We start from the raw sequence: 24,997 nt of genomic DNA on the forward strand, positions 1-24,997 counted from the left end.
AGTGGTGTCAAACACTTAATACAAAGCCTGGCATATGCAAGGGCTCCTGCTGCTGTTTTTGTCACTGTGGAACCATATGGATCTATTTGGGTCAAAACAGTGAATCTCATCCATTGCATGTGGTTCAACACGATACTATTACTGGGAGCGCTACTGTTTACTCATATGAAGTTGTCTCATTTATGGGCTGCAGAATTCTTGTGCCTGTTGAGCACCCATCATGAAGACAATGGCTATCAATGTTATAATCAAAGGTATTTTCCAAAGTTATGTAGAGTAAAAGGAAGATTTTTTGCCCAGTGCCTGTTAGGTCTGTCCTGGAGGAAAGAGTATGTGTTCCCCTCCTGGGCACTACAGTGAATTCATCTGAGGTCTTAGCATAGAAGTAATACCAAGCCATCGAGCTTGCTGTTCCTCATTCTGGTGGAAGGTGGAGGCCGGAGAGCTGAAAAGAAAGCAAGTAAGCAAAGAAACACAGTGCTTTTAGGTAGTGGTAAGCACTGTGAAGACATTTAAAGAGGCAGTGTACAATGGGGGGGGAGTGGATGATAGTTTTGATTGGAGGGTGAAGTCAGGGGAAGGCTCGCTGTGGAGGGGCATTTGCAGGTGTTGAACCCCCAAGGCCAGAATGTGCCTGCTGTTACGGGGGAGAGACGAAGGTCAAGGTGGCTGGCATATATGAACAAGGGGAAGAAGAATAAGGAGTTGAGGTTGGCGGTGGGGTCGGGGTGGGTGGGAGTGCAGATCACGGAGAGCCTCCTTGAATGGCATTTTTTTTGTCTGCTGTGTAAAACCCAAATAATGGAATCCACTCAACTAATTGCAGTGATAATTCTTGTATTTTATATTGTGCTTTTCCTTTAACAAAGATGCGCCTGTTACAGCACATGATCCTTAGAACACCCGTGGCAGAGGCGGTGGGGTGCAGGAGGGAGGGGAGTAGTCTATTTGTGTCTTCATTTTATAACCAGTGATGATACTGAGACCCAGGGAGGCCAGGAAGCAGGGCGAGAATCTGGCCGCCATGTTTTCTTACCTACACTCCTTCCGCAACTCCCCCTGTGACTGGGTCTTCTTCGGAGCTTTAATTCTTTTGGAAGAAAGACTCTGCAAAGCTCAGATATCTCATTATTTAATTACGTATTGTTGTGATTTGTAAGGAAGTTAGCTGTTTATTTAATTCAAAGCCATACCCTGCATTCCCCTCAGCAACTCTCCCTCATTAAATATAATAAATATAATTAAATATAAGGCTTGAACTAGGTTAGAAGTGCTAAACAATTGCCCGTGTATAGAATATGATGTTCATATGTAAACACAGCCCGCAGATCAGAAATTCTGAAATGCGTGTGTGCTTAATTAACTGAATGTGAGCTCCAGGTTGGCATAAATAGATACTCCTCAATAAACGGCCCTGTGTTGCCGTGTTAGCTAAAAGTGTGGTAGCCGAGAAGAAATTAATCATTAACACATCTGGGTCTGTGTATTTCTTCTTGTAATTAGTTATCCTTTCCAAGGTATTAAATGATTTACATTGCTCCCAAGCCGTGTATCCATGGTAACCATGGTTTTTGATTTGGGTTAAAGTCTTACAGTAACTGAATGAAAAGCCAGGTATGTCTGATTCAGTCTCTTGGTGAACATTAGTGGGAAGCTAGATAGATACCCAACTCCTGGCAAGACACTGAGGAAGACAGCCACGGATTCTGCTTATAGGTTAGTGAGGCAGCTAGGAGTGCTGTCTTTGGAAGAGTCAAGGTGAGAGGAGTGAAGATCCTAAGTGAAACTTCTATAAAGAAGTTAGAGAAAGAAGAGATTAGCTGAAGAGACCAAGGAAGGATTCCTGAAATTTAAAAAGTTACCGATAAAGAATTCATATCTAGAATATTAAAAGAACTCTCAAAAGTATAGTAGAAAAAATGAAAAATCCAATTAGAAAATGGACAAAAGGCCTAAGGAGACATTTCACTGAAGTGCACACATGATGGCAGATAAGCACATGAAAAGATGTTCCACATCACTAGGTCTTAGGGAGATGCAAATTAAAACTGCATGGGAGGGCTTCCCTGGTGGCGCAGTGGTTGAGAGTCCGCCTGACGATGCCGGGGACACGGGTTCGTGCCTCGGTCCGGGAGGATCCCGCATGCCGCGGAGCGGCTGGGCCCGTGAGCCATGGCCGCTGAGCCTGCGTGTCCGGAGCCTGTGCTCCGCAACGGGAGATGCCACAGCGGTGAGAGGCCCGCGTACTGCAAAAAAAAAAAAAAACCTGCATGGGATATCACTACACAGAGATTAGAACAGATACAGTAAAGTGACAACACCAAAAGCCGGCGAGGTCGTGGAGAAACTGAGTCTCTCTGGTGGGGATAGAAAATGCTACTGCCACTCTGGAAGATGGTTTGCAGTTTCTTGAAAACCAAACATACACTAATCACAGGACCCAACTGTTACACTTTTGGGTATTCATCCCAGAGAATGAAAATTTAAACGCAGGCAAAAACATGTGCCTGAGTGTTCACAATAGCTTATTTGTACTAGTCCCAAATTGGACACAACCAAACGGTCCTTCAGTAGGTGAATGGTTTCACAAAATGTGGTATATCCCTACTGTGGAGCATTACTCAACAGTGAAAAGGCTTGAGGTGTTGGTACTGGCAACGGTTTGGATGGATCTCAAAGACATTATGCTGAGTGAAAAAAGCCAATCTCATAAGGTCAGCTAAAGTATGAGTCCAATATAGCATTCTCAAAATGACAGAATTATACTGTTGGAGAACAGGTTATTGCTTGCCAGTGGTTAGGGACAGTAGGGGGAGGGGTGCAAGTATGGATGTAAGGGGGCACCAAGGAGATGTTTGCGGTAATGGATTTGTTTTGTATCTTGGTTACAGTGGTGGTTGTACATCTGTACATGTAATAAAGTGACTTAGAACTATAGACACATTCCACCAACGTCAGTTCCCTGGGTTTCATATTGTACTGTGGTTGAGTGTTACTGTACCTACTACATTGTCTAGTGGCTGGAAGAACTAGGTGAAGGGTACGCTACCCAGGATCTCTCTGTACTATTTTTGTACCTTTCTTTGAATCTATAATTATCTCAAAATAATTAAAGTAATTGTAGAATGTTACCAATAAAATAAAAATGATAGTCATAGTTAACATTTAGAGACTGCCTACTGTGGGCTAGGCCTTTGCTAGCATTTATTTTACATAATTTAGTCCTAATTCTCAGGGAGAAAATGCTAGGAGATGTACAAAGTGTTCCATCTATCTTACAGTTGAGGAGACTGGGGCCTGGAGAAGTCAGGTAACTTGCTCTGAGTTCCAGAGAGTAGTGCTGGCGTGAGGATTCAAACACAGCAGTCCAGCTCCAGAGCTGCATTTTTCACCACTACCCTCTTCTCTGAGCTGCCTGTGGCTCTCAGGGGTATGTAAGTTCCACTGACTTAGGACACGTATGTGACAAAGGAAGGGTATTGGGGTATAGAAAAATTCTCATGGTAGAGCCAGGTATGTTCTTTCCTTCAGTCCTGGGCCGGCCTTGTACTTGAGAGAGAGTTGCAGAGTCTCTGAAAAGCCATTGTTGAATATGCCAGGATGCATATTCAGTCAGGATGCTGTGCGTTTATGCAGGCAGCGGGAAAGAGGCGTCTGTAATTAGCTGAGGAGAGTGGTGTTGTTCTCATTCTCACTTGCAGTCAATGGTTCTAATTGAAGTGAAGGTTCCCAAGGGCCCCGCTTCTTGGACTCTATGCAGAGCAGGGCTGGGAGGAAGGGGGCATTTCCAGTAAAACAGATGTGAATATTCTTCTTCTTCCATCCCTGAGATATAAATCCTCTTCCAATTTCCATGCTGATTTGCTTGAGGTTGAAAGTATTTCTTTGCCTGCTCCCTAGCCAGCTGCCTAATCTCCTTCTCATCCCAGGCTTAAATAATCTTCGACTTGTGTCAACCTGAAAATGTGTGGTGCTTGCCAGCCTTCTCCTTCCGTAAGCCTGGTGCCCTGGTCTCCCTCCCATGTTCCGCTTTGCTACCCGCCTCGTGTAAGTGCTTGCGAAACCAGGAGTAAAATTTGAGCAAAGCTGCGTGATCTCCAAGACTCATCCACAGATTTATTGCGATGCCTCGGTTTTTCTTCTTACTAGTGTAATAGGAGGGCAGGTCTGTGCTCAGAGTAGTGGGCTTAGCATTCTGGTTGAAACCTGTTCAACTGTCATAATCTCTCTGGCTGAACTACCTAGATAAAGACCTAGTAGAGAAGTGAGTTGCTGAGGGGGAGAGAGGGACTGGCTCAGCTGGGGTCTTGGGGGCACTGCCTGGAGGAATGTCCACCTGGGGCCTCTTGGTAAAGGGTGAATTGCTGTTCTGTTGTGTTCAAGGAAAAGCCTTTGTTTCTGTCTTGTAGATGTGACTTCCTCGACCACACCCACTCTTGGTTGAATATTTAGCCAACAACCTGATAAAACTCATCCCTAGATGTGTGAGGAGGTGGAAATGAGATGTGGGCTCGAGCTGGGTTTGGGGAGTCGACCTGGGGCACGGGAGTGTCGGGAAGAAGGTGGTTCCTGCAAGAGGCACAGGGCATGGATTCCAAAGATCTCTGGAGAGGTGGAGTCCAAGGCTGGTGATTGCCTGAGAACCAAAGAGGCTGCCTGTAGGAAGGGCCACATATAAAGATTAAGGCTGAGAAGCTAAATATGGATGCACAGCGGCAGGGCTGCAAGTCAGAGAACAAGGTGAAGTAAGAGTTCAGAAAGGTTGGGGTGGAGTGAGCAACCCTACCCTCGGAAGGAGCCCTAGAACCGGGCATCTGGAGGCCCTCTGTCAGGGGCCTACCACCTCCCTGATGGTGGTGATGTGAATCGTTCAGTACGGTCCTTCCCTAGTTGCTGAGGCTACTTTGAGATCATGAGAAGAATCCAGGTCCCCGGGCCTTAGGAGATGTTTTTGGCCTTGGTATGGGGCCAGGCAGTTGGGGGAAGAGAGCAGTTTACAAGAGTAAGCTCCCCTCAAAGGTGACTTAGCTTTCCACCCATCACCAGACTTCCGGTTGCCAACCCTTCCCAGACGAGCTGCCCCCACTGCATAGCAGCCCTTCTCACCTTAACAAACCATGTCACACCTCACGTGTTTGGGATTGTTGTCAGGAAAGGAAGACCGGGGGCGTCTGTGCTCATGGAATCTGATGGTGCTGTGTTCCTTCATCTCCTGGGTCTCTTCCAGCCCCTGCAGAAGTCCCCATCTCTCATGGTCCTCATGATAGCCTGGTGGCTGCCGTGCGGCCCTGAGTCTCATGTGCTCTTTCCAATGTCTGCTAGCACGTTTTGAATCCAAATACAACACAAGTCCTCAAAGTACACGTAAAGCCAGCCAAGAGTCCCAACTTTAATTGTATACACAGTACCCACAGTGGGAGGCTATAGGATGTTTTAGGATAAAAGAGAATGTGTGATACGATAAGAGGCCTTTTGCATGGATAAAATAAAGCCAAGTGTGGGAGAGACAGAGACAGAGAGACAGAGACAGAGAGAGAGGCAGAGAGAGGTCACAATGTAGAGCAATCTTCAGCAGAAAAGAGTGAGAGGCCAGTGAGGAGATTGGTGTTTTGTGTCTTTGCTACTTTGGCTGGACTTTCATTTTGGCAAAACTCGAAGTTAATTTGATTCCCCTGCTCCCTGCACTGTGCCTTCAAAGAAGAGAGCAATGTTAAGAATAGTCGACAGTTTGAGCACAGTCATCTTACGCTACTATATATTGGGCTGGCCAAAAGTTTCGTTCGTTTTTTTCTGTACAGTGGCTCTAGTAGCACTTAGTTGTCTTTAACTTCATCCGAAACAATCTTGTTAGATTGTATGGGACAGCTGTCATATCAGTGTGCATTAAAAACAAAAAAAAAACTTATCAAAATTGGTGAATTTTTGTATAGCCATTTTAATATTGAAGATGCAAGAAAAAAATCAACATTTCTGGCATATTATGCTTTATTATTTTAAGGAAGGTAAAAATGCAAAAGAAGATTTGTGCAGTGTATGGGGAAGGTGCTGTGACTGATCGAATGTGTCAAAAGTGGTTTGCGAAGTTTCGTGCTGGAGATTTCTCACTGGACGATGATCCACGGTGGGGTAGACGAGTTGAAGTTGATAGCGATCAAAGTGAGACATTAATTGAGGACAATCAATGTTATACCCTGGGAGATAGCCAATCTACTCAAAATATCCAAGTCAAGCACTGAAAATCATTTGCACCAGCTTGGTTATGTTAATCGCTTTGATGTTTGGGTTCCACATAAGTTAAGCGAAGAAAGACCTTCTTGACCGTATTTCCGCACGCAGTTCTCTTCTTAAACGTAATGAAAACGTTCCATTTTTAAAACAAATTGTGATGGGCGATGATAAGTGGATACTGTACAATAATGCGGAATGGAAGAGATCGTGGGGCAAGTGAAATTAACCACCACCAACCACACTAAAGGCCGGTCTTCATCCAAAGAAGGTGATGTTGTGTCTATGGTGGGATTGGAAGGGAGTCCTCTATTATGAGCTCCTTCTGGAAAACCAAACGATTAATTCTAACAGGTACTGCTCCCAACTAGACTAACTGAAAGCAGCGCTCGATGAAAAGCATCTAGAATTAGTCAACAGAAAATGCATCATCTTCCATCAGGATGAAGCAAGACCGCATGTTTCTTTGATGACCAGGCAAACACTGTCACAGCTGGGCTGGGACGTTCTGATTCCTCTGCCGTATTCACCGGACATTGCACCTTCGGATTTCCGTTTACTTTGGTCTTTACAAAATTCTTTTAATGGAAAAAATTTCAAATCCCTGGAAGACTATAAAAGGCACCTGGAGTAGTTCTTTGCTCCAGAAGATAAAAAGTTTTGGGAAGATGGAATTATAAAGTTGTCTGAAAAATGGCAGAAGGCAGTGGAACAAAAGGGTGACTACGTTGTTCAATAAAGTCCTTGTTGAAATTGAAAAACGTGTCTTTTACTTTTCCTTAAAAACCGAAGGCACTTTTTGGCCAACCCAATACACAACAGTACATGCCATTCCATTTATTTCCGCTATTTCTATAAAGAATTAATTGTATCTCCTGGTTTCAAGTCCAGTAGAGATTCAATCTCTTGAATGTCAGGCAGGAAAGCCTCCTTTTTCCTCCTCCTTCTCCTATTCCACTTAATTGGTCCATTCTGTACATATGTACTGAGTGTCTTCTGTGTGCTAAGCATCATTCCAGGTGCTGAGGTCACCACTATGAATATGTCAAAAAAAATTTTAAAGTAAACAAATAGAGATTGTAATTATAGGTGGGGAAAGGGGATTGTGTTATGGAGACGGTGTTACGGTGGAGGTCCTTTTATATTAAGGAATGGGGAGAGTCCTCACTAGGGAGGTGTCTTACTTCAGGCTACTACAGCAGGACACCGCAGTCTGGGTTCATTAAACAACAACACCTTCCACAGTTCTGGAGGCTCGGAAGTCTACAATAAAGGCATCTGCAGAGCTGGTGTCTGGTGAGGCCCTGCTTCCTGGTTTGCAGACGGTTCCCTTCTTCTATCCTCACATGGTGGGGAGCAGAGAGAGGGAAGCAAACTCACTTGTGTCTTTTATAAGATCCCTAATCCTATTCACGAGGGCTCCACTCTCATGACCTAATTACCTCTCAAAGACTGCATCTCCTAGTACCCATAGCATTGGGGGTTAGGATTTCAGCATATGAATTTTAGGGGCACACGCATTCAGTTTATAGCAGGAGGTAATGCGTGAACAGAGACGTAAATGATAATAACTGGAAGAGCTGCTCAAATTGGTTGTGCATTTACTTATGATGACAGGAGCCGTGCTTAGGGCTCTTCGTGCGTTATCTCATTTCATCCTCTGCAGTCATTCAAAGAAGGTCCATTATAATCTGCATTTTTATACCTGTGGAACCCAAGGCTCACAGGTGTAAAACTGTTTCCCAGGGTCACTCAAGAAATGACAGTTGGAATGGGAATGTCATCTTTGGTCATGTGACCTTAGAACTTGGCAGACTTAACCATCAAGCTCCACTGCCTGAAGCTTTGTATCCCTAAGGGAGAGGCCCCCAGGTCTCTGCTTTCAGTCTCCTTCCCCAGTGGGTTGAAAGCAAAGGTTTTCACGCTGTGCCGTGCAGAAGCCCCAGGGCTTCTGGGAGCTGGGATATGTGTGCAGGGGTCTTGCATTGGCTTGTGGGAGAATGGTTCTACTTCTGTTTGTTTTATACATTAGGGTTCAACTGAATAAATTTTTAAAGAATAGATTGAACTCCTTAGAAGAGAGTTGGAAGGTGACTTGTTCCATGAGTATTTATTTAAAAATTTAATTTAAAAATGAAAGTTTTTGGTGGTCAGGTAGCAGTAGCAGAGGTGAGGGTGGCAGCAGCAGAGGCGGCAACAGCAATGGTGGCTGCAAATACTGACACTGATGCTAACTCAGCTCTGAGCGCGAGTCTAAGCGCTTTGTGATACTAACCCATTCAGTCCTCACACGGGGTGGGTTCATCCTACAGAAGAGGATTCTGAAGCTCTGAGATGGGTGACTGTCCACAGCTGGCAATAAGCAGGATCGGGCAATGAGCTCAGCTGCAGAATCTGTACATCATTATCCTGTGACACAGGGTTGGGGTCCTGCAGCTCCTCTGTCACTGGGCTTAAAGTGAACGCTATGCTTGCTCTGAAATCCAGATTTGGTGGCTGCGTGTCTGTCGTGAGCACTTTACAGCTTGCCCTGGGTGTGGGACTTGTCATTCATTCAGCATTACCTGTGATGCTCTCTGTCTAGATTTTTTGCTGGTGTAGGTATGATGTTTCTTGGGAGCAGAATATGATTCCCAACTTTCATATCCATGAGCCTGCTTGTGTAACTCATTTTAAAAGATGAATTGTTGGTTAATCACATTCATGAATTAAGCCAGTGCTGGCAGTAATCAGGGCCAGGCAGTGTCCTGAACCAATACGAAGAATCATTTGTTTCTTTCCGTGCAACAACACACTGTCAGCCATTTGATGATCCTCTTGACTGAAAATTAATTCTGAATGTTAAGAGGCATAGGAAAGTCATCATAAACTGTTCATCCGACCTCGCCGCCTGCACAGCCAGTCCTGACCGGTGCAGTGAGGGAACATTCATGCTAAACGTTCCTAAGAAGGTCTCCACCACTGTAAATCCTGCGTCTGTGGCCAGATTCCTGGTAAATTGAAGATGTCATTAGAATTCCTGCAAATTGAAGATGTCATTAGAATTCTACTGCAGTTCCTTCTGTAAAGGAGGTTCAGGCTAAATGCATGATACAGCGCGTCTTCCATGGAGGTGAACCATGGAGACTGAAGTGAGCAAGTGTTCCATTCTGTATTAAAGAATTAAAGGAGTTTAGTCAACAGAAATCCCAGGCCTCAGTCAGTGAAATCATCCAGAAAAAGAAATGTTATCGATTTCTCACATTATCTAATTTCTGGGCACTGTCTATGGAATCACTCTGTCTCATTGAATGATGAAGTATACTATGAGAAAAATGAGGGATGGGTCCAGGGCTTTCCCCACTGCCTATTTCCTTTTTTATTATTATTGCCTTAGTAGTATTCATCGTTTGTGCCTCAAAGCCACTGGACAGGGTCCCACAAATCTCCCTGGCCCCCTGTGTGGGAGCCAGGCTAAGATATGCAGCCCCCTGAATGCTCCCAGATCATCACTCTAGACCCAAACTGAGATATGATTTAGGAGGTCCCTATAACCAGGGATCTTTGGCCTAATCGGAGTCATTTATCCTGTCTTGAGCTATCAAATCAATGCTCATGGGTTGCAGGGAGTTGGATGAGGGTGGTTTTTCTCGTATGTTTTACAATGACTACTTTGAAAAGAATCTCATTTGTGAAGTTAATGCTCTCTGTAGCATATCTGGGAAGAACCCTTTCAAGAAGTAGCAGCTCCGCTTAGCAGCTCTGTAGGCTGAGATTTACTCCATCCTAAAAGAGGATGTCATTTCTAAAGCACGACTCAGAAATAAATACCTGCTCTCTTGAGTTACGAGGAAAATGTAATGCTCTAAAAGATGGTTCTGCCTAATCCTTTCTAATTCAGGAACATTAGAAGACAAGAAAGCATATGGATCGAGAGAAAAGCAGGTTGTGGAAAAAAAAAAAAAAACAAGGAGAAGTATGATAAAATTTGGATCACGCTAAATTCTATTTATGCTGAATGTTTTATTTTGTTGAAGTCTTATGTGAAAATAGCCATGTTGAAATGGCGGAAATCTTGTATTCCGCTCGCGTGAAGGAAGGGTAATGTTTGTTGGAAAGATTTTGCAGTAACAGTGAAAGTAAGGAGCATATAGCAAAGGAGCTCATAGCAAATCATAAAATGTTAGGAGAGGGTACAGGTCCTCTTAGGAACTCTTAGCTGCTTGCTGTAGTTCCTGCTTCAAATAACAACACAGTCTCACAATGTTGCATGCAGGTCCAGAGATATTTATTCATACTAGAGAAACGCAGCTCTGTGTGAATGAGTGCCCCCTGAGAAAGTTTAAATAAATTGTCCTGACCCACCACTAAAGCAGGCTGACATGTCCTGAAGTGACAGCTGTCACTTCAATGCATTTCATCACCTCTCAGCGGAGGCTGAGTATCTGGATCTTATCACACTGCAAAGGATCTTTGTTTCTTGGTTTCCCCTGGCATCTTTTTTTTCCCTCTAGTTAAACAATCCAGTCTGAGCTGTTGGACAAAGAGAAAATAAATAAATATATCGTTAAGATTCAGTGATTTTTTTTTTTAAAGCACCTGCTTTTTGGAACACCGTTTGCAAAACATTATTTGAATTTTTAACTGTTTGAAATGATAATGCCATAAAACTATATTAAATAATTTTCCTAAATAATAACTTGCACTGATAGCAATATGTGACACCATCAACTTGAAGCTCGACCTAAGATCTTGTCTGGATTCAGTTACTTCACGGTGACCATTTGATACTCAAGTCATGTGTCTGTTTAACCACATTCAGAAATGTCCAGTCTGTGGTATGCTGACCTTCCTGGTCCCTTTCCTAGCACTAGAAAGGGAATTAGCACAAGCTTGCCCTTTATGGCTGAACTTTCTGGGTTTCTCATTACTTTTATTTAAACCAGATATTAAAGGCAAAAACTCTACTAGAGATGCACTTGGCTAGTGAGATAATTAGGAAACACCGTCTCTATAATTACCGTATCACTGTCTCTGGAGGGACATGAAAGCTTGTCCTGTCCCTTTAACAGGAGAAGTTGCTAATCCCCTTAACATTTTTTACCCCTTTAGACTGGTAATATTTCACAAAATTTTTGCTTTGTAAAATATTCCTAAAGGGAGGCTTAAGCAATAATGCACAGATTATGGAAATGATGCCCATTAAGTAGAGGGCGAGATTCTGGAAAGCCACAGAGCTGCTTCAAAACATGTAACCTCCATTAGAGGCTTCATTTGAATGTTAATTCATGGAGCAGTAAATGTTTATTATTTTATGTTTTATTGAAACATAAATTAAAGAACTGTAATTATGTGTATGGCAAACAGTAAAGCAATGTACATTTGTCATGCAATGAGTAAGACAAGGAAAAATGCTACCACTGTTTCATCTACATCCAAATCCTTTATTGTAGACCCAACAGAAAGACACCCAGAGGGAATAACTCTGCAGATTAATGTTCTGATGTGGTGTGTAAATAAAAAATATATATGCTAGATATTCTTCCTAGTGAAGAATGCATCCTGGAATTCATTTGTGAAGGTCAGAAGCCATCCAAAGAAAGGGTGGGTTTCTTCTTCTCTCCCGAGAGAGAATCACGGTGACTCTTACTGAAGTTAATGCTGAACAAAGAATCCCTCCCCTTGGCAGTCGGCTGGATACTGATCATTTTCAGGATAAGTTATTGGCTCCAGACACTCAAGCATACATGAGAAGTTTTTTAAAAGGACATACGTGAAGCTAGAAAGATAAGACCTTCAAACTTACATTTTGATAAACCGATACTTTTCAGTGGGGAAGAAAGGCATGTGCCATGCAGTCAGAATGGCTCCAGCGAGACCACATTCTTGCATGTGCAGGAACTTCTAAGCAGAGGGAAAAGACAAGGCTGGTGAAGAAGATCTATGTGTATGAGGTTACTTTTGTCTTTTTGTTTTTTTTTTTTTAAGCAAGCTAACAAAGTAAGATCACAGTCATCTCCCCACCCACCATCTATCCATCCATTCATTTGTCCTTCCATCTATGCATCTACGTATCCATCCTTCCAACAATTACACAATGTGTTCTCTAAGCTAGGAATCTGGGAGGAGGGGGAAAGAAATAATCAGGAAGAAAATATGGTAAGGACTAAGCTAGAGTTCTAGAGTAATGAAAGAGAGAGAACTGTAATTCTTGATATTTTGTGATAAAAGCAGTCATTGAGATACATACAAAGAATCAGAGGAACCCTGGAGAGTCTGAAGGCCACACAGAAGAGGTGACATCTGAACTGGCTCTTAAAAACTGAGAGGAAGTTGGAGAGAAGGAGGGAAAGGAACTCCACACGGAGGGAGTTCCTTTTTAATTTTTTCTACCAAGAATATATAAACACAACAGCTACAATGGTAGCTCATAAAATACAAGGGTGACAAATCCTGAAACGTTCTTGTATCTCTTGAAAGTTGTTTTACTGGAAGTAGCACTAAGGCGCTTTCCCTGCAAGGCAGCAAACAGAACCAGTTTCACAAAGAACCTCTGACCTCCTGCTCCTGCCTGTGTGGCTCGACAGGAAGACCTACCCTGGAAGGGTCTGCCTGGGCTTCCACTTCCCTTGTTGCAGGAGCATAACCTAATGCTGTAGGAATGACCATATTTGAGGATTATCATGGTTTTGCAGATCTTGCTTGAGTTGGTCAGCTTTTTTAAGGGCAATGATTACAAATTCTCCTGTCTTCTTGCTGAACAGTTTTAAGAACTTGAAGCTGTTATGGTCACTTTGAAAATCAATTATGAGCCAGAAGATGATAATATAGAATATTTTACAAGATCTCTCTCAAATTTGTGAGACATCTGTTCTCTCATGGGACTCTCTTGCACAAGCGCTCAGTATCCTGAGGGTGAGTAGTATGCGGGGCAGAGGGATGATACCTCCTGCTGGGCTGTGTTTCACTACACCTCAGGTGCCAGTGGGAAGTGTCGCACCTGGGCTTTGGCCTTGAGAAAACCTACTCACTCCACCTCCCAAGGCCTGCATTTCTTTATCTCTCCATCTTTCAAGTGGAGAGAAAACCAGTATCCTAACACATAAAATTATTGTGTGGGTTATATGAAACAAGTAGATAAAGTGCTTAGACCAATGCTGGCATATTCCAAATGTTCAGTAGATCTTATTATCACTATGTTACACAACAGTAGTTTTGAAAATATGTTTGACAACCCGCTTCTGCTATAAACCAGAAGGTTCGGTTCTGCAGCGAGCCTTGCTAAATAGATTTCACCCCAGACCATCACCCACCCCAAAGCTCATGTTTTCTTCCTGGCTGGATTCTTCCTCACTTGGTTTGGGGAGGCCTCAGCTTCTGCTGCAAAGTTTAGGGTCAGTGTGAAAACACTACCAGCTACTAAGTTCCAAAGTAAGTGTCACTGGAAGTGCTTCTGCTCCAGGGCCTTGAGGACACCTTGACATGTTTGACTCAGGAATAAAATTAGTTGTCTGTCAAAAGGCACAGGCACAGTGATGGTTTCTGGCCCTTGTGTTAGCAAGTTCCTTCCTGTAGCATATTGCAGCTGGTGTGCCTTTCATGAAACAGAGGAAACACAGTTTTCCAGGTGCCGCAATTGTCCCAGTCAAACTGAGAAACTTTAAAAAAAGGTAAAAGATAAAGAACCAATTCAGTTTCAAAAACATCTCCGACTTTGTTGAGACCCTGTGGAGTTTCGTGGCTTAACGGTTGTGTCTTTAAGCCGTACAGCACACCGGTGGTGTTCCAGCTGTGAGTTGTAATAATATATCATGAGAAGGATGGTGCTCCAATGATGTATGAGTGCAGTACATCATCTGAGCATCGCAGCTTTCATGATGTATGGCTCCAAACCACAATGAGAGTTTAAAGGAGCTTTTAGTGACCAAGCAGCTTTAAATTTCAAATTTTTAAAAAATTAAGGTCTTTTCAAGTCAAATACAAGCAACCTGATGGAATCTGATGCTGTATAGAGTGTCACTGAACTCTGAAAGCGTGGGTATGTGTCTTTTCCTTTCGGCTTTAAGTTCACAAGGTGGAAGTAATTGGCAGGCTCTTCTTCAATTCCCCCTCCAAAAGAAGAGAAGCCCAGAGAACTGAACAAACGTGAGCTAGTGTCAGTGCATCCATTTTGCCAATCAGTTTCCCCCATCTTCCACACTGCACACATGAGTAGCTCGTCTCCACTGCAAAGTACTGGATCACGAGATGCTGTAATAGGTAGTGGGTAAACCCAGGAGAGATTTGTTTTCTTTGTTTTAAGGTGTTCTCCCACTAAAAGTTAGAACAAGAAGAACAGATAAAGAGTAGATTAACTTCCTTACCCATTGCTCGCAAATTCAAAACAGGACATAGGGGAAGAAAACTCACCTTTTCTATCATTTGTCTTGGTAAAGTAAAGGAAGCACTGATTGCAAATGAGAAGAAAAATAAAAGATGAATAGCATATAGGCCACTCACCCTGAGAAGGAAATGGGAGCTATTGTCATAGTTCCATCACCTCTCCTGTTTTAACGATATGTTTATAAGACAGCGACGTTGCTTGTGAGAATGTACCCACTTCGTTTAAAAACCACTCGCTTTTGGGGGCAAGGAAATCACTACCAATAAGAAAGTAGGTGCTGGGAGAACTGCTCCTCCTCTATTTTTCTTATTTATTTTTTTAACCCTACTACAGTAAACAAAACAAAATGAGAAATCTCCCTACTGTTTGTGTAGTAGACTCAAACGAGAACATCAAGAGACAATTACATTTCAAGTGGCTTCTTCCATTTTCCTTTAGTGAGTGAATTAAAGGGAAGAATGGTGGTAGAGTTACTGCCATGTGGAGAGAAACATCTGGGCATGAGGCATTAACACAGTCTCCCTTCCCCTTATCTTGCCTCTGGTTTTTCACTTCTTTGGCTTCCTCCAGTAGATTGTAACTCTCAAATTACTGTAGATTTTTGGTGTCTACCTCCTACCTCTCCCTGACTTCTGAAGGGCAGAACATCCTCTTTTCATCAAATAGAACCATTTACTGTCTCAAAAAGAAGTCCCAGACTTCTTTTGTACTAGAGGCTTAAGTATATAATCTAGGTAATGTAAGCGTTCAGAACAGGCCTCCCCAAGATGTGCGCTTTGGCACGTGGATTCTGTTGAGCTAAAGGCAATGGAGACCCTGTGGGCTCAAGAGAAACTACTTACCCTCCCTTAACTACCTAGAAGAATTTCAACTGGGGATTTTTCCCAGAAAAAGAGTTATTACCAAAGATAAATTTTATCTAAATTTCCCCGTCTATATGGCAGGGCAGACATCTAATTACCAAACTTTGCTCTTCTCCTCACCGTCCTGTGAATGACCCTCCTGTCCTTGGAAGCCCCAGTCCCCTATCCCATTCCTTAGCTCAGGACAGCGTATGTACCTCATTTTAGTTTTCTGTCTCTGTACCTCTCATATATATTCGGTTCCCATACGTACAATATTAAATTTGATTTTCTCCTGTTAATCTGTCTTATGTCAGTTTAATTCTTAGAGCAGCCAGAAGAACCTAGAAGAGTAGAGGAAAGTTTTCTTCCTCCCTGTCAGTAACAACGATGTGGCAATAAACGCATCACCCACTACTCTGAGGCTGTCATTTGAACAATAGGAGTGATGCAGTCTTAGCATCTAAAGAGATGGGGGCTGTTTCATCTGTTATTTGAAGAATCCCCCAAATTTAGTCCACTTCTTTTCTATAGAGAAAACACGGACACACCATTTAGTCATTTCTTTCTCATAAGGTAAAAAAACTTTACTTACACCTTTATAGTACTTTCACATCATTCATCTACCCATTTTTAAGGCATTATCACTGATAAAACATTTGCTACCATTTACGTGAGAGCACTGTGTGCCACTAACTGTGCATAAGGCTCTGTATGCATCATCACATTCTCACCAAAACACTGAGACATAGGAGATGTTACTGTGTCCATTGCAGCAGATGAGGAAACGGAGGCTTACGGAGAGTAAGTAAATTGTCCAAGGTCACCAAACTGGTCAAAGTGGCAGATCTGGGATTCTAAGCCAGGTTGAGGGGATGTCAAATCCCAATTTAGTTAGGCTATCATCCTTCCCAATTAAATAATGAATATCTGGGTGAGCGTATGCCCTGGTTTATTTGAAACGGTCTGGGTTTAGATGTTTATGTATCTTCATCTACTTACAACAGGGTGACATCCCAGTAAACCCATCGTAAGTTGAAGATATCGTTAAGGTGAAAATACATTTAATATACGTAACCTATAGAACATCGTAGCTTAGCAGCCTGCCTTAAACGTGCTGGGAACACTTACATTCACCTACAGTTGGGAAAAATCATCGTAACACAAAGCCTATTTTATACTAAAGTGTTGAATGGCTCATGGACCTTACTGAATACTATACTGAAAGTGAAAAACAGAACGGTTGTCTAGGTACAGACGGTTGTCAGTGTATCTGTTGTTTACCCTTGTGATCCAGTGGCTGACCGGGAGCTGTAGTGGCTGCCACCGCCCAGCATCACGAGAGAGTACGGACCCACATATCGCCGTGAGCCTGGGAACAGATCAAAATTCAAAATTCAAAGTATGGTTTCTACTTATTACATTTGCACCATCGTAAAGTTAGAAAATTTTAAGTAGAACCATCGTAAGTCGGGGCCCATCTATAGTTATAAACAGGCCAGTGTAGTGATGAACAATGCCTCGTTTCACTCCCCAAATTCCCCTTTGGACAATAAATTATACGGCCCCTCACTAGTAATATGTTTCATGCTGGGATCTGATTTCTGCTGGTTCTAAGTATTCTTATCTGCCTGTAAGGGGGGAAAACAAAGAGGGGAGGGAGGGAGGGAGGGAGGGAGGAAGGGAGGCAGACTCTCATGAAGTTGTTTTGAAGGGATGGCCTTCTAACTCCATTCCTCTGCTTATTGGCCATTTACACGTCTTCTTGGGAGAAATGCCTATTCAACCCCTGCCCATTTTCTTAGTTGGTTTTTTTGTCTTTTTATTACTGAGTTATAGTAGTTCTTTATATGTCTTAGATACGAGTCCCTTATCAGATGGATGATTTGCAAAATAATTTTTCTCCCATTCCGCGGGTTACCTTTTCACTTTCTTGACTGTATCCTTTGAAGCACAAAGTTTCAATTTTGGCTATGTTCACCTTCTTCCACTTTTAAGGACCCTTGTGATTACATTGGGTGCAGGTGGATAATTCAGGGTCATTCATACTCTCCCTGTTTTAAGGTCAGCTGGTAACAAGGCTAATCCTTCTGCAACTGTAATTTTTCGTTGCCATACAACCTAACATATTCACCAGCCCTGGGCTTAGGAGATGGACGTACTGGAGGGTCCACTGTCTGCCTCCCAAAGCAGTGTTTTTGTTTTCCTTCAGAATCAGACTTGCCTTCTGTGATTACTCATTAATCTGAGGGAGAGGGATTCATACTGGGGCAACTGATGGAGGTTGCTGGACCCTAGTTACGGAGCAGGGTAGCTCTCTATCTCTAGTCTTCCCTGCCCTTTCCCCGCCATGATTTTATCCCTTATAGACAAATTAGAATATGTTCTGATAACGACAAAACACATCAGTGTGACTATACTGACCATCCTCAGGTGAGTATGGGGTAAGGTAGATGTGTTCAAAAGGATGGAAGGAGACACACAGATCGTGCAAAAGAGGCGGGACCTATAAAAGTGTTGTTAAGGTATTAACACTGAGAGAGACCCTACATTTGGAGAAAGAGATAACGGAAAGGGCTTTAAAAGCTAAAATTTACTCAAGCAGATGAGCCAGGAAAGGGTGGATCTACTGCTTGGTGCAAACTACATACAATTAATAAATTAGGGGGGAAAAAAGACTTGACATTGAACAACTTGGTTAATCTATATTTATATCTGGCATGACTTTGAACTAGGAAGACGTAAGGTGGAAATGGGACTTAGGAGATAACATCCTTGCTTTAAGTGAATTGAGATCTCTGGGCAAAGGCAGGTTCCATCCCCTGAGGGATGCAAGTCCGAAAGAACTTGCAGATGTGATCAAAGACATTACTGAGAAATCATGGAGCTGGCAGAGGCATCAAGAGGCCATGGCGAAGAGGTGACCTTATATTTGGAATCTGGAGAGGCAGGGTGGCCTCCTGAGAGATGGTGTCACTTGGTGGTGAAGAGCAGATGCTCCAGTGTCTGATGGCAGACTCAGGTTCAGATTTCACCTCCTGGTCACGCCTTCAGGAGCTTGGCCACGTCGTTTAACCTCTTTGGTCTATTTTGTCTCTTGGAAATGGTGATGTATTTATTAACAACTTCTAGGCAGCATTGTAAGGGTTAATTGAAATAATGATGTAAATCAACCCAGGGACTGGTATGTAGTGATCTTTCATTAAGTATTAACAACAATGACTACTACTAAGGGTAATAATAATAATTGTAGAAACTAGTAGACTCGGGAAACTTAAGCCCGTATTTCCTCACAAGTGATTTTCTCCCTCCTCTGCAACTACTGCCGTGGATTTCTTTGTGAAACTCCTTTTCCTTGGAAAAGTTATCTGTGCTTATTTATCTCCTTTTCTTCACCTTCTACTCTCTCTTAAATTCTCTTCAGGAAAAAAAAAAAATCCGCTTCGGTTTTCTTTTTTAATATCAGTTTTATGGAAACATAATTCACATACCATAAAATTCACTCTCTTTAAAGTATACAGTTTCATGTTTTTCTAGTATATTCACAAAGTTGGGCAACCATCACGACTATGTAATTTTAGAATAAATTCATCACCCCCAAAAGAAACGTCATGTCCATTAGCAGTCACTCCCCATTCCCCTTGGCCACTGCTAATTTACTTTCTGTCTCTATGAATTGGCCCATACTGGGCATTTCATATAAACAGAATGATATATCTGGCCTTTTGTGTCTGGCTTCTTTCGCTTAGCATAACTCACTTAGCATAATTCTTTCACTTAACAGTACTTCATTCCTTTTTATGGCCAAATCATATTCCATTGTCTGGCTATACCACATGTTTTTTATACATTCGCTACTTGATGGGCATACGGGTTGTTTTCCCTGTTTGGCTGTTATGTATAATACTGCTATAAATATTCATATACAAGTTTTTGTGTGGACCTGTTTTCAGATCTTTTGGGTACGTACTTAGGAGTAGAATCCTGAATCATATGGTAACTCTATGTTTAACTTTTTGAGGAAGTGCAGAACTATTTTCCAAAACAGTGGCATCATTTTACATTTTCACCAACAGCCTGTGAATGCTCTAATTTTCCACAGTCTCATCCACATTGTTATTTTCTTTTTTTAATATTGCCATTCTATTGACTGCTAAGTGACATCTCAATGTGGTCTTCATTTTCATTCTACTAATGACTGATGATGTTGAGCATCTTGTCATGTGCTTTTTAGTTAAGTTTTATTCTCCCAGTTTCATGGAAGCTAACGCAAGCTTTCAACAGTGCTGACTATTGATGATACACTCCTTGAAATTCCTTCTTCCATCAGTTTGAGAGCTTACCCTCTCTTGATTTGCCTCCTTCTTTGCTGTATCCTTCATCTGAGTCCTACTTCTTCTCTTCCCAAAATTCAAATGTTGAAGTGTCCCAGTTCTGAATGTTTAGCTCTGCCCGCTAGGTTTTTTTTGCAGGACACTTATATCCACCTGAAACTAAATTGTGTATTTATTTTCTTGCTTATTTTCTGTATCACCCTTTGCATTGTAGCTCTATGGAGGCAGGGACTTTGTCTTATTCGTTACTATATCCCTGGTTTCTAGACTAGAACTTGGTTCTAAATATTTTTGCATGAATAATTATAAATGTTAGAAAAATGTAAACAGATGTTATATGAATAAAGAGTGGAGCTCTCCATAATTAAATAAGTTTCTGGATTGCTAATTAAACACAATTAACCATGTGTCTTTTGAGTGGGTCTTCTCTGACACTATGGTAGTGAGCATTGTGGAATTTTAGTTGACCATGAAAACTTTTTTGGTATGCAGTGCATCATGGATTTTTAAAAATACTCTTCCCGGGCTTCCCTGGTGGCACAGTGGTTGAGAGTCCGCCTGCCGATGCAGGGGACATGGGTTCGTGCCCCGGTCTGGGAAGATCCCACGTGCCGCGGAGCGGCTGGGCCCATGAGCCATGGCCGCTGAGCCTGCGCGTCCGGAGCCTGTGCTCCGCAACGGGAGAGGCCACAGCAGTGAGAGGCCCGAAGGAAAAAAAAAAAATACTCTTTCCACTCAAGCAGCTATACTGTAAAATTTAATCAGAGGTTTTGATAGCACTTTAAAAAGTCAATTGTGATCACCAAAGTTCAATATGAAGAACGAATTATGTCGAATTATCTCCGTATGTGCTGTTCATGGGGGTTTTATCAGAATGCCATTCTATTGGAAGGCCATGACAATGGTATTCCTTCACAGCAGCGAGGTTTTGAGCAGGCTTTATGGTGATTTCCCTTTTTTGAGAAGTTGAGTGCTTTGTCAGGATCTTGTGATCAGTCTGTCGCTTAAGAATTTAAGTCAAGCTCTCAGGCTGTGTTGAGAGCTATGCCCTTGGGGAAAATCACCTATACAGTGAGCTGTTTGCTGTCATCAGTGTCACAGTGAATTTAAAGTGGTTACCAATGATCAAGGGTGGCAATTCCAGGACTGGGTGGTAACAGAGCCTATAGAAATAGCCCTGAACACTAACCCAGGAGAGCAAGGTAAAGAAAAAGAGGTGTGGGATGGGCCTGGACCCAGGAGGTTTCCCTAATGTAAGTTCACAGCCACCTGTATGTCATTAGTGGACAAGAACAGACATATTCGTAAGGACAAGGCACAGAGGGTGACCAGAGAGCGGCAAGTCGAGGAAGCATTCAGTAATAGGTCTCCCATAATGCAACAGGGCAGGCAAAACAGTGAGTGACCTTGGTGCTTACATTAGCACATTTTCAGGAGAGGAGGTCAGGAACCAGATGGATCCTGTGAACCATGGTTGCGGTTGTCTAAGTCTGGCCCTGGACCAGCAACATTGATATCACTGGGAGTTTGTAAGAAATGTGAATTCTAGGGGCCTGGCGATCTGTGTTCCACCAAGCCCCGGGTGCCTGCGCAGATTTGAGGACCACTAGTCAAAGCAACAGTAATAAGCTTTAGCAACAGAGTAACTTTAACGATGTCCCATTCAAGGAGCTTCTTAAGTATCTTCCCTGCTGGTGTGGGAACCAAGCCCTGAATGTGATCTCTCTCTGCTGATTAAAAAGTAAATAAATAAACATAAATAAAAAGTAAGAGTAATACTGCTGCAGTTTTATGTATTAAGTATTCAGTATGTACTAAGCAGCATGCTAGGGACGTGGTTAGCAGATTTGATCCTCTTAACAGCTCTGTGAGGTCGAAACGGTTGCAACCCCCCTTACGGATGAGGAAACTGAGATATAGGCCTTGTGAGGCAAGAGCAAAGAGCTAGTAAGTGGTAGGCCCAGGATTTGCATTAGGCAGTTTGGCTGGAGAACACTGGTCTGGAATACCTGATTATTGAAAGGTCCAAGGGAGATGGTGGGTGGGTGGACGGATGGATGGATGGATAGATATAAGGAAGAAAGGAAGGAAAGGAGGGAGGGAGGAAGGGAAGAAAGAAGGAGGAAAAGAGGGAAGAAAGAGGGGGAAAGGGTAGCTGCAGGTTTGGGAAGTAAAGATTGAGTACGCCTTCTTTTAAGGGTGGGCTATTTCCATGTACTGTGACAGTCTTGCCGTCTTGCTATTAAGTCAACTAGCCCACGTGCATCAATCACTTTCAGCCTGGGCTTATCCCGCACTGCTTCCTTCTAAGAATTTGTTTCCATGGGTAGTGTGTGATGTATTTTTCCCTGTTTGTTTTTTCTCCTTGTCTCCCGCTGCTCACATAGTCTGTGACTTAGGCATGCACTCGTCCCAGTTGCTGAGGGATCCATGACTGGCTTCATCATTAACTGGAGAATATTCTGGGAAGAACATGTCACTCTTTGGGGACCATGTGCTCAGGGGCTGCTGTGAAGCTCCTCTCTGCTTTATTCACCTTGGAACGCCTTGTTCCCTGCCTCTGCCTTAATAGCATATCATTTTCCCCTCCTCACGCAGCAAAGCCACGGGGACACTTATCTCACATTCTCCCGAGGCCCTTTGGAGGCTTGGAGACTTGCAGCCTGATCACTGTAATCAAGAAGGGGTGGGTGTGATCGGAGACTAGGTTTGATTCTTTGTCTGCCTGTCCACATTTAGGCTTTTCCTTTTCACATTCCTCCCCCTGGTTTGTGAACATAGCTCAAGGGCAGGAGCGAGGTTTAACTCCGGCTGAGGTACAATAGAGGCTCCTTGGAAATAAAACTTTTAAATGGCAGTTTCGCCTTGAAGGGTATTGAATTAGATATGCTGTGTGCCTTGACTCATGATCTCTGCATAATAGCATTGCTATGTATATTACCTGGGCGCTTTAGAAGACTAGAGAAACGGACTGTTTAAAAGATTAACTTCACAGAATCAGCGTTATGTGCTGACAAAGAATGTGGCGGTAAGAGCCAGATGGGCTGGCTTCCTGTGCTGACTCTACCACTTCCTCTGGGGCTTTGACCTCTCTGAGCATAGATTTCCTCATCTGTAAAATGGAGATCATAGTAGAACTTGCCTCAGGGGATTATTCAGACCATTAAACGAGATAAAAGCTTTCTTATCATAGTAACTCAACACTTAATAAGTGAGAACTATCGATGTTACTATTATATGATTATTATTTGAAGCCTCTGTTCTGTAACTTGCTCCATACTCCTTTCTACTTTCGCTCCTCTGCTTCTTTACTTATGCCTTTCTCTGTTAGCCAATCCTTCTTTCTTGTCAGTTTCAGAGTTCCTATGGTAACCTTTTAAGACATGCTGTCATTTCAAAGCACTGGCTAAATACAACCAAGATTGACAACTATGGGTAATTCCACAGAGCCCCTAAAACACTGGCACTCACACTCTCATATATGCCACCACACTGTCCTCTCTTGTTTTTTTTTTTTCTTTTTGGTGCACGGGCCTCTCACTGTTGTGGCCTCTCCCGCTGCGGAGCACAGGCCCCGGACGCGCAGGCTCAGCGGCCCTGGCTCACGGGCCCAGCCGCTCCGCGGCACGTGGGATCTTCCCGGACCGGGGCACGAACCCGAGTCCCCTGCATCGGCAGGCGGACCCCCAACCACTGTGCCACCAGGGAAGCCCCCTCTCTTGTTTTGAGCCTCTATTCTCTGCAGATTTCAGATATAGTTACTGAAGGTGACCATCATCTTCCTCTGAAAAATAATCCAGCAGGAGCCAATATGGAGTAACTGGACTTCATGGAAGCGTCATTATCAAGTCTAGAAATATATGGGGAGATAATCACATTTTATTCTTTCTTCCTTGTACTTTTTCAGCATGTTCACATCCACGTTCTCCCAAGGAAGGCTGGAGACTTTCGCAGGAATGACAGCATCTACGATGAGGTAGGTCTGCTCTCTCTGATCTTATTGTTTGATTATCGGGGCTGGAAGTGTGAGGAAATCAACCTAATGAACCAGGAACCCTGCGTATATGGTCTTAAATGGGATTCTACCCAATAAGACTTGGGAAGTGGCAGTAGAGGCCAAGGAGCCAAGAATGGCCATTGCAGAAACTGAAGACAAATGAATTATAATGATTTTCTTTTTCAAATGTAATGTGGCAGAAACCAAGTGTCTTTGTGATTTCCGTCCTGTCATTTACCAAGGCACTAAACATTTTCATGGAGACACAGCCCAGAGGTTCTGTAGGAGATAATCTAGAGTGCCACCAGTGGAAATCAAGCAGATTGGTATATGTTTTTTTCTTTTTTTAGTTGAATACTACATTTAATTTTAAAACCACTTTGGAACTCGGCTTGCCTCTCCTAACAGCATTTATTCAGAGTGGAACTTTGAGTTATGGTCAGCAGAAACTAGGTTGGTTTGAAGGATGAGTGTAACCCCTGTGTCATAAGCATTTAGCAGTTAACTTATTACTTCCATTCAAAGATGTAAGTGTGAAACCACTGCAAAGATGAGCAGCAAGAAGCAGGTGATCTGCTGCTAGGACCTCATCTGCATGAAAACCTTCAGATGTCTGTCTGTGCTGTGCGGAGCATAGACCCTTTCATGGATATGCTGGTGTAACATATCAGAAGAAAATTTTAGTTTAAATATTTATTTCAGCAAGGAGAGGGCGCCTGTGTTCCCCATGTGTAAGAGCTGATCTGATAGCAGTGGGGCTCTGGAGTGCTTGGTTGGAGAGGTGAAAACACTGTTTTCTTAGGCTGAACTGTCCCCTTGAAATCTTGTTTATATTCCAAATGTGCTTGTCACAGAAGCTGCAGGGCTACATTTCAGCCCAGTTTGAGACATGATGTCCAAGGCTGAGGTTGGTGTGTGGCCTTTCTCTCCTCCACACTCTTTTGCTCTCTCGTGTACACTCTCCCGGTGTCTCCAGCCTCGCAGGTGAAGCAACACATGTCCCTGTCTCCTACCCATTAGGAGAAGCTTCTCAGGAGAAGTAATTGCTAAAAGAGTTTTCTTTTTCCCCATTAATTGCTGAGTCGTAAGTCCCCACTAAGGGAGATTGTGGTACGAGACTTGAAGATGTTGAACTTCAGAGACAGGCAGAATTAGGTTCAAATCCCAGTGCCGCCTACTGGGATTGTGTGATGTTGGAAAAGTCATGTAAACCCTGTGTTTTAATCCCCTTTTCTTT

The 24,997-nt window shown here is 43.0% G+C and overlaps 1 protein-coding gene across 22 annotated transcripts in view; it reads left to right on the forward strand.

The window, feature by feature from the left end:
• Positions 1–24,997, forward strand: part of FHIT (fragile histidine triad diadenosine triphosphatase) — a 1,458,892-nt gene that overhangs the window by 1,258,226 nt on the left and 175,669 nt on the right. For all 22 annotated transcript variants that reach the window (XM_060307532.2, XM_060307526.2, XM_060307530.2 and 19 more), the window contains one exon: positions 23,671–23,739. In XM_060307532.2, the coding sequence (XP_060163515.1) occupies positions 23,671–23,739 (69 nt within the window). The remainder of the gene's footprint in view (positions 1–23,670; positions 23,740–24,997) is intronic.

Source organism: Globicephala melas, chromosome 11, assembly GCF_963455315.2.
Source record: "Globicephala melas chromosome 11, mGloMel1.2, whole genome shotgun sequence".
NCBI classification, from domain to species: domain Eukaryota; kingdom Metazoa; phylum Chordata; class Mammalia; order Artiodactyla; family Delphinidae; genus Globicephala; species Globicephala melas.